Source organism: Engystomops pustulosus, chromosome 6, assembly GCF_040894005.1.
Source record: "Engystomops pustulosus chromosome 6, aEngPut4.maternal, whole genome shotgun sequence".
Classification (NCBI taxonomy): Eukaryota; Metazoa; Chordata; class Amphibia; order Anura; family Leptodactylidae; genus Engystomops; species Engystomops pustulosus.
The window spans coordinates 72,641,706-72,658,429 of NC_092416.1; the positions used below are offsets into that span (position 1 = coordinate 72,641,706).

The window sequence follows — 16,724 nt, forward strand, 5'->3', positions numbered from 1 at the left end:
GAATGGGCAGAGTGGTTCGAGCTGATAGAAAGGCAACAGTGACTCAAATCGCCACCCGTTACAACTAAGGTAGGCAGAAGAGCATCTCTGAATGCACAGTACGTCTAACTTTGAGGCAGATGGGCTACAGCAGCAGAAGACCACACCAGGTGCCACTCCTTTCAGCTAAGAACAGGAAACTGAGGCTACAATTTGCACAAGCTCATCGAAATTGGACAGTAGTAGATTGGAAAAACGTTGCCTGGTCTGATGAGTCTCGATTTCTGCTGCAACATTCGGATGGTAGGGTCAGAATTTGGCGTCAACAACATGAAAGCATGGATCCATCCTGCCTTGTATCAACGGTTCAGGCTGGTGGTGGTGGTGTCATGGTGTGGGGAATATTTTCTTGGCACTTTTTGGGCCCCTTGGTACCAATTGAGCATCGTTGCAACGCCACAGCCTACCTGAGTATTGTTGCTGACCATGTCCATCCCTTTATGACCACAATGTACCCAACATCTGATGGCTACTTTCAGCAGGATAATGCACCATGTCATAAAGCTGGAATCATCTCAGACTGGTTTCTTGAACATGACAATGAGTTCACTGTACTCAAATGGCCTCCACAGTCACCAGATCTCACTCCAATAGAGCATCTTTGGGATGTGGTGGAACGGGAGATTCGCATCATGGATGTGCAGCTGACAAATCTGTGGCAACTGTGTGATGCCATCATGTCAATATGGACCAAAATCTCTGAGGAATGCTTCCAGCACCTTGTTGAATCTATGCCATGAAGAATTGAGGCAGTTCTGAAGGCAAAAGGGGGTCCAACCCGTTACTAGCATGGTGTACCTAATAAAGTGGCCGGTGAGTGTATATCATGATGTACACCAGTGGAGTTACAAGACTCCAGTGGTGCAAACTTAGGATCGGGGCCCCATATGCTTGGATTTGTCCCCATGCTGCAGAACACAAAGATATTCTAGACATATACACACATACATATTACACACATGCCTTGTATATACTCTACATACATCATTTATTTGCTACAATTGCACAGGCCATATACATGCTATACACGTTTACACATCCTATATATGTGCTTCATAAATTTTTATCCTCACAACCTATATACACCACCAACAAAGAATATACCACTCATAAATATTAGCCAACCGTGTATATACCACACATAAATATAAAATTATTCCAGCAGGGACTGTACCGCACATAACTATATGGTGGCAACAAATGTGTGGAACAGCAGGGTGGCCATCAAGAAGATATAGACATGACTTACTTTATAAATCAGCTCTTTTCTTATACTGCAGTGATGGACCTGTCCCCCCTGGTCTTTCTCTTGGTGGACCGCCTCGCTGGTGATGATTCTTCACCATCTGGTATCGAACATTGACTTTTCCTGGCCATAATTGCTGACGAATTTGCTGCGCCCCAAAACATACCACCGTCATTTACAGTATAGTAGCCCTAAATAATTTATGGAAAACATCGCACCCTCTCATTAATTCCTAAGCAGCGTCAGAAAGTCCTCTTTATTATGTACCACAGCAGTTCTCCACTTTACATATTAGGAAATACAGCACCCACATTAAATAAAATGTAGCACCGCAACCCCCGATTAATTAAATGTAGCAAAGCAGTCCCCCATTACACAGCAGCGGCTCTCATTAATAAATATGCAGCACATCACTCCGCCCATTTGATTAAAATGCATAACAGCATCACCGCCACATTAAATAATATGTATCCCATCAACCTCTTCAGTAATTAATATGGAGCATAGCAGCCCCCCATTTTTAAAATCGGGTTTAATAGCCCCTACATTCATTATTGCAGAGTTACCCCATTAACTCCCATCTTACCTCATTTATTAAAGGAAACCTACCACTTCTGATGGTAGGTATTAGATGTAAACACCGGGCACCAGCTCAGGGTGAGCTGGTGCCGGAGCTTACCTTCGCTAGTGTTTTAAACCGCTATATCGCGGTTTAAACACATTTTGATTTACAGCCCGAGGCAGCTTCGGCGCTGCGCGTGGCCGTGCGCGCGCGCCTCCATAGGAAGTGCCAGAGGCGTCACGCGCGCACGGCCGCGCGCAGAGCCGAAGCTACCTCGGGGCTGTAAATCAAAATGTGTTTAAACCACGATATAGCGGTTTAAGACACTAGCTAAGGTAAGCTCCAGCACCAGCTCACCCTTACCTGGTGCCCGGTGTAATACCTACCATCAGAAGTGGTAGGTTTCCTTTAAGGTAAAGATCAGCCCCCAAATTGATTAAAGAGCATCTACCACCAGGATTAAGGATTGTAAACCAAGCACACTTACATGCTGTTGTGTCCACCATCTGGCAGGATCCACTCTTCTATTTTTTAAGAAATAAAGGTTTTTCAAATTATGCAAATTAGCCTGAGGGGCTCCAGGCTCCATTGACATCTATGGAGCCAAAGCCCCTCAGGTTCATTTAGATAATTTTTAAAACCTATTTTTTTTAACTAAGAAGCTAAAAGAAGAGCAGAAAATGAGGGGCACACACCAGCATGTAAGTGTACTTGGTTTACAATCATTTATCCTGGTGGTAGATGGTAGATGTATAATCTGGCAGTGGCGAAGTGTGATGACATCATATAGTATGTGCAGGCAAAACACAGAGACTTGTTTCTACTGCTGCCACTCCCATAATTGCATGTGTGAATCAATTGCATTTTTTTTTCTCCCTCCCAGTGGTGGATCTGCAATCTGGTGGATGGCAGATGCAGGCCCCCCTCAGCTCTGGGCCCAGTCACAGTTGCATCCCCTGATTTTTTAATTTTTTTTCATGGACCCTGTTTTAGCATGTAAATTGGAATTATTTCGCATGCATTAAATGTTTTAAATTTTGCACAGTAACCTGTTTTTGAAAATTCATAAATTTTTGCATTTACATTTTTCTTTAAATTAATTGGTTACTTCTAAGGGTTAGGTCACACGTGGCGTTTTGGTTGCGTTTTAAAACACATTACATCAGCTGAGGAGAGGTGATTTGCCTAATTACATTACTATTGACATTTGCATTTACAAAACGCAATGTAAACATGACGTTAAGACCTACGTTAAAATTGCGTTTACTATGCACTTTGTAAACACAAATGTCAACAGTAATGTAATAGGGCAAATTACCTCTCCTTAGCTTTGTAATGTGTTTCAAAACGCAATTAAAACGCAATCAAAACGCAACCTGTGACCGCACCATCACATGTCATCATCTGCCTGGGGTGTGACTATAGTGTTTAAAAATGCAGGACACTACCTCAAATCCAAAATTTACAGTTGTGTCCTTTCCTGCATATAATGTCCATGTGGATTTGCAACAAAAAGTTTTAAAAAGAAGCCAAAATTTGCGCCTGCTAGGATAGGCAAAACCGAACTTTTATCACAAGTAAAAAGTCCTGATCATACATAAGGCGCAAAAAAGAGACTCCAAATGTCTCAAAAATTCATCACAGAAAAACAAAACTATGATACATGTCTCCCATGGAGTACTGATAGATTACATAGTGTACACATGATGCCTTCATACAATATTATAAATAGCCTGATATCACATGCTTTTCCTATAAAGAACTAGCCTGGTGTCACATGTTTTCCCCATACATTGCCATACAATATCACGTAGTGTTGACATGAAGCCTATGACTAGCCTGATATCATACTGTGTAGTTACTGGAGACTGCTTAGTCTCTAGGGTCTGCTTTGTGTCTGCAGCTCTATAACCACAATGTTATGCTGCTGCTACTCTGCAAAACATCATTTTTATAGATACAGAAGATATATGTATTTTTTGCATATAAAAACTTTTGGGATGAAACGCTCCACAAGGAAAAGGAATACAGAACAACCCCCGTTACACTGACCATTACTATCCTGATATGTTAAATGTTTTGGAAATATCCATGAATTTCAGTTCCAATTCTAGAAGATGAAAGTCAGGTTAGGTTGGATGACGGTGATAAAAGACAGAAGTACAATATATGGGTGACCTCTTTATTGCTCTACAGGCCTCGGTGTCACAGCTCCAGGAAGCCAATGCTAAATTGTATAGCACACACTTCCACAGTGGTGTCAAGTGGTGTATATTACATCCAGCATTTCTCTTCCATAGAGCTCCTATATATAAGCAGTTCAGGGATAGGCCAGCTCCTCCCCCGAGTCAATCCATGTCTCCTTGGTTCCATTCCAGGGGTGCAGTCACCACCCCTCCCCACCCAGCTCTTCTACAAATAAACAGCGTGATGGAGAATAGATCAGACTGTACTATTTCCAGAGGAGGGGCACGTAATAACTGTGGTAATAAAGGCACAGTGACTTTTATGAAAACATGAGCGATAAGTGGAATATAAAGCTGATATCCACATCCTTGTTATATGTGATCTGCAGGCATCAGTCTTCACATCTCTCAGACCTCTTTCCCATTTTGGGGGTAAAAGAAGTGGGGATGGGGGCATTTATCATGCTTTATTTTTCAGTAAGGCAATTAAAAGACGCAATTCCTACCGCATAACTCGGCAATTGGATCTTTTGGAGGGTTTTTCAACCCTACTACCACTTTTATGGCATCATGTGCCAGTCTTAATAAATTACCTCATTCTTTTACCCCAGTTGGGAATTAGCTGTTATAGGATTTTAGAATTACTTATCGCTTGTAGAACGAATTTCACCCCATTCTCCAGCCCCAGGTCTTCGATGGGGAACAGCGGGGGCTAGAGAAAATATTTCAACTGGAACAATGTGTAGAAAACTGGCGTACAAGGCATGGTAAATACCCCCAATATTTTTGTATCTCTACTAGCAGAGAGTCCTGAGTGGGGGCAGTTAAGCTGGATCCCCCTCTAACACTACAAATCAGAAAATAATGACACAGTTTACTTGTTAATGGTGGGGGCTGGAGAGAAAATTCCAACTATACTGGAATCGGTGCTATAACACCTATCGGTAATAAAGGAAGCAGATGGATGTTGCATGGTCCTCTTTAAAGGGGTTGCACCAAGGTGGCAAGTTAACCTCTATGTACAAAGTCTGACTGCAGGGACTCCCACCGATCCCCAGAACTGGATCCCTAGAAATCTGTAAAACGGATGAGCATTGACCCTATTGCTCATTAGTATGGGAGCCTCGGAAATTTCACTGCACTTGGCCATCTCTGACACTCCCATAAAGAGTGAAATAGCCAAGAGCTGTGCTTTTCAAATCTGAATGGAGCAGCAGGGTGCATGCTTGGCCAGCCTCTCTACCCATTTGTGAGATTGCTATGTCCATTCTCTGGATTGCTTGCTATCCCGTTCTTGTGATTGGTGGGGATTTCCCCCGTTGAACCCTCACTGATCAGCTTGTAATGTCTTACATGGCCTATTTTTGCCACAAAAAACTGGGAAAACTTATTGACTCAAGTATAAGCCTAGGGTGAAAAATGCAGTGACTACTCTTTAATAAAATGTCCAGTAGCAGCCTTCCCTCATCAATAAAATGTCCAGCAGAGCCACCCTTTAACCCCTTCCCGACGTGCGCCGTACTAGTACGGCGCGCGCCGGGTCCCGGTGCATGGAGAGGGCTCGCGGGCCGAGCCCTCTCCATAGCCGGTAAGTCTTTGCTGCATATTGCAGCAAAGGCTTACCGGTAACACCCGCGATCGGTGCTAGCACCGATCGCGGGTGCTTTCACCGCGATCACCTCCGGCAATGCGCCATCTTGGCGCGGATCTTCGCTCCCCGATGACGTCACGGGGAGCGGTGATCCGTTGCCATGACAGCATCGGGCCTCACGAAGGCCCGAAGCTGTCTCGTTTTAACCTATTCATTACAATGTGCTATCAGCACATTGTAATGAATGAGGAGTAAAATCCCCATATACTGCCATATTGCAGTATGGCAGTATATGGTAGGATCGATCAGACAACCTAGAGTTAAAGTACCCTAGGGAGTCTGAAAAATAGTTAAAGTAAAAGTAAAAAAAAGTTTAAAAAAAAAAAATTATATTAAAAAAACCTAAAAATTCAAATCACCCCCCTTTCCCTAGAACTGATATTAATATTAATAAACAGTAAAAATCATAAACACATTAGGTATCACCGGGTCCGAAAATGTCCGATCTATCAAAATATAATAACGGTTTTTCACTGCGTTTAACCCCGTAACGGAAAATAGCGTCCAAAGTCAAAAATGACATTTTTTTGCCATTTTGGAAAATATAAAAAAATTAATAAAAAGTGATCAAAAGGTAGCACAGTCCTAACAATGATAGCAATGAAAACGCCATCAAAAGTCGCAAAAAATGACACCACCCACAGCTTCGTACACCAAAGTATGAAAAAGTTATTAGCGCCAGAAGATGACAAAATCAAAAAAAAAATTTTTGTACAGGAGGTTTTAATTTTTTTAAATGTATGAAAACATTATAAAACCTGTACAAATTTGGTATCCCTGTGATCGTAGCCACCCAAAGAATAAAGTAGACCTGTCATTTGGGGCACACAGTGAAAGCTGTAAAATCCAAGCCCACAAGAAAACGTCGCAAATGTGTTTTTTCACCATTTTCACTGCATTTGGAATTTTTTTCCCGCTTCCCAGTACGCGCCATGGAACATTAAATACCGTCACTACGAAGTGCAATTTGTTACGCAGAAAATAAGCCATAACAGAGCTCTTTATGTGGAAAAATAAAAAAGTTATAGATTTTTGAAGGTGGGGAGTGAAAAATGGAAGTGAAAAAACTAAAAAAGGCCAAGTCGTTAAGGGGTTAAAATAAAATGTCCAGAAAAGCCCCCCATAAAAATAAAATGTCCAGCAAAGCCCCCCTTTAAATAGATGTCCAGCAGACACCCCCTTTACAAATAAATGTCCAGCAGAGACCCCCTTTTAAAAAAAAAACTATTGTCCAGAAGTGCCCCCTTTAAAAAATGATTGTCCAGCAGAAACCCTTGTATGCTAAAATAATAAACTTAGTTCTCACCTCCCGCGCTCAACCCCGGCGTCCTCTTCTCTCCACGGCTCATCTTTTCCCCTTCATTGTCCGGTTTTCCGGCAGTGCAGGCAGAGACTTGTCTATTCTCTCTGCCTGCACGACGCTGTGTGTCGCCGGCTGATGACATCATGCCGTGTGTGTGCATGCAGGCTGAGAACATGGAAGTGCCTCTGCCGGGAAGCCGCAGCTGTGTGGAGAAGATGCACCGGGGGGTAAGCACCCGAGGTGAGTACCTATTATTTTTTTACATACCCGAAAATAAGGCGAGTGAGTATTAATAGATTAATAGATTCACTAAACAAATATTATTTAGTACATTTTTTGTTAAAAACTGTTTCTTTTTCCCAAAAGGATTTTGCATAATATCAATTTATTGAAGTTATAGTTGTCTTTCAATAAATATTTTATGCCCTACCTAAACTTGGTTATTGTATCATAATGGTGATATAAAGTTTATCACTGAAACTCTATCACATGGCCCATGTATGTGGAAGTTAGGGAAATTGAGGAGGTTTGGCTTACCGATTACCAGCAGTTTCCGCTATAGATGTTATATAGAAATATGTGGCGGAAAGTCGTGCCAGTGGACCACAATATTTATAATATCCATAGCCACCTTACAGAATTGATTTAGCTGCCCAATACGTCAGGACTTCAGCCCCATTGTATGTGATATGTGCACAGCAGTGTCCAGTTAATTTATTGGCACCAGCATGAATAAATGGCTTGTCCTGTTCTCACCACAACTACACATGTATTGTGTGTGTTGTTCCATGTCCTGAGGGGCGAGTTTCCCTCCCCCATCCTTTTATCCCAGCGTCTTAGTTTCTAGGTTTCTTTTAATTCTTCACATTCTCTAATTCTGAATGAATTCTTTACTTTCTTTGAGTTGATCACCAAGAAGCGGCTTGGTTGTTAAACTATAATAATAGAACACTACTGTAGGCATAGTCTTATACCCAGCACAAAGATACACAGAAGTCCTTAAGAAATGGATATGCTAAAAAGCATGTAAACATATCTGAAAGGCTGTGTACGCACACTGGGGCACATTTACTAAGAATGTAGGAAAGTGCTCTGCCCGGGTATAATGCTGGGTGCGACAGATTCATTAAGAACGTGTGTCAGAAATCATGAATCTGGCGCTTCCCTGCACTGGCTCGACAGAGTTCACCAACTTTTTTGTGTTGAACCTTTAACATAGGACGTGCAACAGACTTTGCATGATAAATCTGCTGCACGGTCCGGCTGAGCACTGGAACGCCCCATAAAAGGGCTGCGTACTACACATTTGTGGTGCAAACACTTCCTCAATGCAAAGTCCAACAGTAAACTGACGCAAAGCCCTTGGTAAATGTGCCCAGTGAATTTGAGTTGTGTTTGGAAACGCAAACCCAAATGCGAATGCGTTTAGACCTAAACGCTTGCATTTGGGAAGGATCAACAGGTATTTTGCATTGTTTTCCATTAAAACACATATTGAATTTGTTTAGGTCTAAACACATCTTTGTTCCGGCGTAGCTCCTTTGCGTTTTGCTTCAATTGGGTTTTTTTTAACACAGCTTTGTTGACATGGTTCAGGAGTCTGTGATGGAACATATACCTACTATCCACAATGTTTTTATGCTAGGGGACAATGTTGCTGTTGAAGCCTGGTCATAATGCATGGGTCCCAGTGCCAGATTACAGGACTGTAATGGAACATGAAATAAGGTCTATGGTGAGCTGATAAGGTTCTGTGGCCTACTGCAAGCTTGCCAACATCTAGGCTAGTATTGGACCTATTGACCAATTGCTTTAGCATGAGTTCAGTTGGCCACGATGGATCAGTGGATGGTCATTACTATGTGTTTATGTGTGAAACTCAAAATCCCCTTATTAGTTGTAACTAATAAGAGACGGCTTGTTACAATGAATACAGCCATTGTGTGCACTTCCTTTCCCATCTGATCTGCTGAGGAGGAGCAATACGTGTACTTAGTACAATGTAGTGGAAAGGATAGGATGTTTGCAGTCCCCTATAAATGTCTTTGTTGTCTCAGGTTTTCTCTGTTACTGCATGTTGTCATGTCTCCTGTTTTCTCTCCCTCAGCATGAACGGCAGCACATACGCAGAGTAAGATACCCTGTAGTTGTCCCCCTCCTGCACAGGAAAAGTGCTATTAGTATGAGATGGGGCACTTGTCCTATGCTTCCTCCAGCTTCCCCATTTTCAATATACTACTATTTTTTATTGAATCCATCCCCTCTATCCTTCAGCACTGAATCCTGCCAGCTTCCCCCTCCCCTGTATTACAAGAAGTATTTTCTTATTACACATTGCATTAATGACTCTGCAATTGTCATCTCCGCTTATTGGGCCACAGCCTAACCCCCATCTGTCATTTTAGAGGATTCCCCCTATCCATTCTCTGCCAGGAGGTACCAGCCTGTCCCAGCTCTATGTGTTTACTATACTGTTAATGTTCTATCTCTTCCAGGTCCTTATCTCTCATAAACTTTGAGTGTGAGCCTGCAATAACCTGTGCTACTGTAGTGAGTGTATGTGAGCTCATGTGCAAAGTCAACTTCCACATACCTGATCCTGATCTATTGGGGGTCATTTAATAACAATGTAGCTGAGATACAACACAATGTATGATAAATGTTTGTGATAAAGCTATTCAGTGTTTGTTAGCATATATAATAAATATATACCGGTATATGCATAGTGCATAATAAATCTCTGTGGTTAATGAATATTTTAATACAGCTCAATTGTTCTGAGATTTTCAGCCCCCGAATTCAAATGAATTTTGTATTTACTGCTTAAAAGATGTGTATCATTTGTATGAAAATATTGTATCAAAAATCACAATACTATGAAAGGTTTTATTATAATCCCAACAGGCATTATTATAATCCCAACATATATACATATATCCAAAAAATATACATGGAATAAGCCAAAAATTATTGAATTAAAACCTGAAAATATAATGACGACACTTGACTTGATATTATTTGTTATTCCCATGTTATAGTTCTATACATGTGATAGGAATATGTTACAAAGACAAACAATACAAAATAAATCTGAACATTGTTTAATACGCAAATCCTTCCTCCAGAAAATCACAACAAATCCATGAAATGGTTTTAATTGTGGATTCACAAAATATTAATAATACATTACTTTTTCACACATTTTACAGTGTGTGTATATGTTATATCATATTTCTGCCAATGTTATATTCTAGTAGAGACAGCAGATCATTTCTTGAAATTTGATTCATCCCTCAATGTCGTTTCCTATGATCTGGTAAAAATTGTGAAATTGTATGTGCCATTTGATGCCGATTACATGTATCAGATAGAGGACAAGCAGTGTCTTATATATATCATCTAGGATTACTTCTAGGAATGCACACCCCCTCATTTTTTCATAAAGATAGACTGAGCCAGCTTTTCAACAAATCTATAGATTTTTACACAAGATAAGCATTGCCAGTTGAGTCTGGTAGCCACTTTTCTCCATGTATAGACATAACATTGAGCTGAATGAATCTGTTTATGGGGGACTTTGGAGCATAATTTAGATCTATCATAGATTTGACAGGGTTCCTTTAACAAGTTCCAGAATATGATAATACGTATGGTAAGGAGCTGGAGAGTCAATATTCTATATAATGCGGGAGGTTAATATTTACATTGGGGAGTGCTATGAGCTGTAGGTCAGGTTTCAGGTGTTCTGGAATATTGCAGCCTGATATTGATTTTGACTGAAACCTGTGAATGACTAATGATCAGGTAAATTTGTTCTAGGTTTCGATCACTGGGTAAGGTGGAGGCGTGCGGTCAGTGACCTTTCCAGCAGCTTCTGAGTGCTGGGGAGCCTGGGCATTCAGTGCCAGGGAGAGGAGTTAGGGTTCAGTGTACTCTAGTAACTTCTTTCTGGGCGATTCTTCTGCTGGGGTTGCCTATGTTTATCTCACATGCTTCCTGCTGTGTTCTTCTCCGGGATAACATCTGCTGGGGGCTGTACTGAAACAGGGTTACTGTAGGGCACAGACCCACGTGGTGCTGCTGGAGGAGGGAGTGACTACAAGTTGTATGAGCGTGTGTAAGGGATAGCTATACTGTGAGTAGGACACTGCGCACAGAACTGGCAGCTACTCACCCTCTAATGGAGAGCCCTCTGGTTTTTGGCAAGGTCAACAAGTTCAGCTTTTAGACCGTTTTAAGAATAGATTCTGTAGGAAGAGAAGCCCAGGCTCAAGATGAAGGAAGAAGCAGGAGTTGAAACACTTGACACGATGGATGATGAGGACTGCATGGAGCAGCAGATGACGGATACAGAAGACTGCCTGGAAGAGTGGCAGGGAGACTATGTTCAGGATGAAGCCTTGTTTTGGTATATGGAGCAGCTGCAGTACTCTGCCCAGGAATATGATGTCATGAGCACCCCAGAACATGAAGAGGTACCCGCTGTAAGTGCCCGGTTTCTTGCATGCAGGGCTTTGTATGTTGGCTGCACACACATTAGTTTTCTGCAGATAACTATGCTTGGATACACACACATATTCATACTCGCACCAAGTAAACATATATGCATCCTCTGGGAACCTATGAAGTATCGTCACTTTAGAACACAGGAAAAACAGACTAATAATGTGTCATATATTATATAGAATTCCTATACAGAGGGTGTGAATGTCCTGATTCATAGCAGGAGGTCATTTTCCTATATCTTGATGTATGTGCTTTCCCCTGGGAATTCTGTTATTTGCTAGGGGCAGCCTTTTGTCCTCGCCTATGCTCTTTCTGGCTGAAAGTGGGGTCCGCCCCATGGCTTAAATTCCTCTGTAAGGGGAGAGAGTATCTTGCTTTCCAGGAAATATTGCTACTATCACATGACTGATGTTTTAACATGAATAATACAAAGCTGCTGTTGAGATGTGTACTATAATAACCTTACATGGCTCCGCACAGTGAGGTAATCCTGCCAAGTCACTGAGAGGGATTTGGCATGAGAGTTTTACTAGATGTTTAAGTCGAAGTGCATATACCCACTTGGTAGTTTATTATGTACAACTACGGGCAGGATGGCACAGGGACCACAAAGCACAAGGGAAGCCACCAGCACAGCATGCTTGTCCCTAAGTAGTCTCCAGTGACATGGTACATATGTCACCTCGCACCCCTGTTTGTCTTTGTAGAAAGCATACATTAATTTTAGAGATGAGCTTTTGCTATATGTACATGGTGCCAGACTGTCACCCACTTTTAGTGCAGAGGGTGTGGTCCGAGGCCATCGCTGTGTAGCCTTACAGCACAGGTACCATTCTGCTTCGTCTTGTGAAGGCTCTTTGGGGACCTCTAGTATAAAGACTCATGCACAAGCCCCTGTGGCTCAGAGCTAATTAGTGGAACAATGTATTGTAGTGATATTCTCATGATATACCATCCAGTGGAGCGTATAAGTGGTGACATACAGGGGCGTAGTAGTGCACCATATATTTTTAGTGATGTGGTTTTCTGTCGCTGGTCAGTATATCTGACCAGCACAGATGGCTCTTCCCTAGTCTCCTAGCGTTAGCTGAACCTTCATACTTGTGATGTAGCTGCATTAGCAGGATTCTTCAGCACATATTTTCCGGAATTCACAACATTCTTGTGTGAATGATAGGAATAAATGTGAACACCAGACAGGGAAGAGAGTTAAAATTAACCTCAGAAGCCTCTGCAGGAGGTCTGTCTGCGTCTCCATCTTTCACAGGAGACTCCTAGAAGTGATTCCCTTACAGGAGAAGAATGCAGAGAATCCCATTTTGTGCCCTATGGTCTATGTATAGGTGCCAGTGTTCACAATGGGGGATCATTGGGACATATGGAAGTTGGTGGTGGATATGATGTGTGTAGTGTATTTGATGGGGTATATCATATATTCAGAGTAATATATTCAGAGTTTGTAACAGCCATGTGCATATTATGCCTGGGCAGGATTCACAAGATGATTTTGCAAATGTATCATACAAATGCGTATGCATTTTTACTAAACCGTTTTGTAATGGGGCACATGTGCTTAGCATTTTTAAGATTTTAAGACTGTTATATATGACAATATAAATGTGGCCTCATGAAAGACGCATGGCTCTGGGGAAACCATAGCCAGGGTTAGCTCCATAATTTCTGAAAAATGTATGGTGTAAACTAAGCCAGTAAATACAAGGTAAACTAGAGAATCTTAACTTTGTATATCATATGAGGAGCTCACCACCAATAGTTAAATTTGCTTTCTATAATTCACAACATTGGCCAATATGCTCAAGCTATTGTATATCCTGTGCAATAAAACCAGCAAACTTCAAAACCTGATTTAAAATGTTGCATTGATTTTGTTACTTGTTTGGCGTTAAATACACAAAATGTGGCAATCATAACCCTAATAAGCAAGAAGGTGACATAGAACCACTCAGCCTTATATAGGGTCCTTAAAAAAATAGCATTTAAGATGAGGGGGCTGGGCTACCATAACAGATTGATCATGGCTTTTCTGCCAGTTTTCTGGCGTACAAGTCCTGAAATAGTTGCAATTACTTGCAAACCACCAGTTATTGCTATTATTTCGCCTGTACGCCACCAGGGACGCCCTGTCCCATCTCTGCATACTTGCTATAAATGGAATGAATGTTTGCAGGTTACAGTGCAATTCTATGTCAAGCTGAGTCTGCCGTAGAATTGTACGCCAGTGCAAACAGTCCACTGGATACATTAGGAGGCCGGTGCCTACGCTGGTGCTTGATAAATTCCCCTGTTGAGTATATTGAATGTCCAATCAATATGTACCATCTCAATATAGTATAATATAGTTGTTTTCGTACAGCAAAAGTAGTGTTGTAGTCCGCATTATTTTTGCAATTGAAAATTCATTGTGATTACCATGTAATACTCGAGTAAATGATGATTGGGATGCCAGTAACTGTATTATTTTCTGTGTACAGTCTTTGCACTGTAAGACAAAGCTTATGTCCTGCATGAGATGAACCAGGTGTGATAAACAGGACACAAACAAGATGAGTTGTGTACATCTGTGTATATAGATAAAGGGGCATACTAATTTTTATTAAAAGTTAGCTGATGATCAGCCATCAAAGAGCCACAAACACTTTACTTTTATAAGACAAAGCCATTTATCCTGTAATGGCTCAATTCACACCACTTCACCCTCAATCCCATGTGTGTTTTAGTATGCTTTCCATTTGGCTGCAGCCATTTTGGGGATTTGAGGTATTACTGATATGTCACAGGGTAGTTTAAAGTCCACTACCATTTATGTCTGGACTTCGTGTATTTGTTGTAAAAAAAAAAGCCAGTTAGTAATGCTACTTCTATTACAACTGGCCATAAGGATGATAGGATAACTCAGATTAAGTATTCTCTATGTATTGCTTTCATCTGGATTGAGAAAGACCAATTACCAACATACCCCATATGTGCTCCATTTCAAGTGTTCTCCTAGATATGGTATGTTGTGTTAAGCCCACAATATCATTTGTGGTGTTCTTGGTGAAGCTTTGCCAATTTGCTATTATAGACTGAAGTTTGTGCAAGATCTGTAGACACTCAATAAACACCCCCTTTCATTGCCCCCTGAAGCTCTGGACTCTATAAACTGGCTATAGATCATGTCTCGGCACAGAGATAACCATTGGCCAGGCATGCATCACAGATCGTTTGTAGCTGAAAACAAAGATATTAAAGACCTAAACAAAAGTGAAGCAATTGCACAATTTTTGGGTTATTTCCAACGTGACACATCCTTTGTAATGTGGAAGTAGCCAGACAACATGTCTAACTGGATGCCTTCTGATGGAGTTGCTACAGCCTACAGTAACCCCTGGTGCACACAGCGTTCCCATCTTCTCCTATTGTGCTGCAGCCAATGTCATAATTGTACCTTTTGCACAATCATACCACAAAACAAGGACATGTATTTTAAGCTAATTCCAGATATTCCCACAAAGACAAGATTCTTAAATATACTCAGAATAACAAAATAACACATACTCTTATTTACTGTTATTAACAAAAAAATACAGCATATTACAGATATAATAGTAGATATAAGTCCTGCTGTATACAATTTTGTTTGCCTCAGGATCCGACCGCAAATCTTCTGATTATGGTTGGGCAGGGCAGCTTCTTCTCATGAAACTCAGACACTTCCTAGTGGCAAACAGTGTGTGCAAAGACCTGCTCTACAAGCTACAGATAAGATAAGATGTTTATTGCAGGGGAAGGAGGTATAGGAGAGCTGACATTGTTATAGCTAAGATGTAGCAGTGCTGAGAGGGTCATTGTGTTTTATATCCATCTCATGGATCTCCTAATCTTTAATCTCTGATCCGTCTCAGTATTCATTTAGCTTCTGAACATTCACTAGTATGTGACACACAGAAAAATAAAGTGTATATAAATCTATACTCTGATGATCTAAGCACATTGTCAGCACACAGCATTTCACAGCACAGTGGAACCATGAAGTGTCTGCATAGAAAGTCTCTGCCCACACTGACCAGCATAGGGATTGATAGGAGCTAAAACAGCAAAAAAACTGAATAAAATTGTAAAGTAAGGGGGTCAAAAATTATCTTTATTGTGTAAACATCATTAAGGGATTAAAATTTGAGACCTTTCTTTTATGGGCAAAACCCCTTTTATCCTTCATGCTCTATAAAGTTGGTATCCTTTAATCTACATGGTGAAGATGACTTGGCATTGCTCCTGAATTTATTAGACTGGCTCCCACTCAATGTTCTGTATGTTTATTTGCTGTTGCTTGTGCTTCCCTTCTGTAGAGACTGTAGTCGTGCTAGTCTTTTGTGCATGCGATTTTGTAGACTCGTTTTGTATCTAATTATTGAGTTTGTTTTTCCAGGTATTGAGTCCAACATATAAACAGAGAAATGAGGATTTTCGGAAACTCTTTAAACAGCTGCCAGACTCTGAACGTCTTATTGTAGGTAAGAAAACTCCCATCGTGCACAAACAGGAACCGAACTGTTACATTTAATATCGTACTAAGCTCATTCTGGATTCACTTGTGTGTTTCCATATTCATATACTTGATGGTTGAAAGAATAGCAATATTCTAGCAAGGGAGTTGTAAACTAGTTGACTGTATTGGCACCCATACACAGCTCTTATGCTGAACATTATGTGATCACCTTGTTGACCATTTTACAATTAAATGTACATAACAATTAGGGTAAATCCTGAGCGTAGAGCTTTAGTCATATTTATTTAGCTTCAGAGCTGAAAGGGAACCTGTCATCAGGAGCCCTTTCCTGGCCCCTCCATGTCCCCATAATGTGCACATTGCTTAAGTGTTTTTATAATAAAATGACTTTTTCTAATAAAAAGTTAGATGAAAGTTTACCTTTGTGTGTCCCATGGGAGTGGCCAGTGAGAAGCGTTATTCACCCCCACCCTTGGGAACCGCTCTGTCAAATTTCAAATACAAACACACATATCCCTCCTATTTGAAATAGACACATAATGCAGCGTTTTCCTGAGGGTGGGGGTGGGGAAACTTCACCTCACCGGCCACTCCCATGGGGCACAGGACACTCCTCTTCAGAGAGAAAGGTTAAAGGGGTATTCCCATTTCAGCAAATTATTGTTATTATTTGTGTCATAAAACTTCTAAGTTTACTGTCAGTGGACAGAAATCTGGCCAT

The 16,724-nt window shown here is 41.1% G+C and overlaps 1 protein-coding gene across 15 annotated transcripts in view; it reads left to right on the forward strand.

The window, feature by feature from the left end:
• Positions 1–16,724, forward strand: part of GRAMD1B (GRAM domain containing 1B) — a 168,516-nt gene that overhangs the window by 134,682 nt on the left and 17,110 nt on the right. For 10 of the 15 annotated variants that reach the window (XM_072156518.1, XM_072156521.1, XM_072156520.1 and 7 more), the window contains 2 exons: positions 9,095–9,118; positions 15,923–16,007. In XM_072156518.1, coding sequence (XP_072012619.1) covers positions 9,095–9,118; positions 15,923–16,007 — 109 coding nt within the window. Of the gene's footprint in view, positions 1–9,094; positions 9,119–9,520; positions 11,472–15,922; positions 16,008–16,724 lie in introns of those variants that run through there. The other 5 variants (XM_072156519.1, XM_072156522.1, XM_072156523.1 and 2 more) reach the window with 3 other exon arrangements.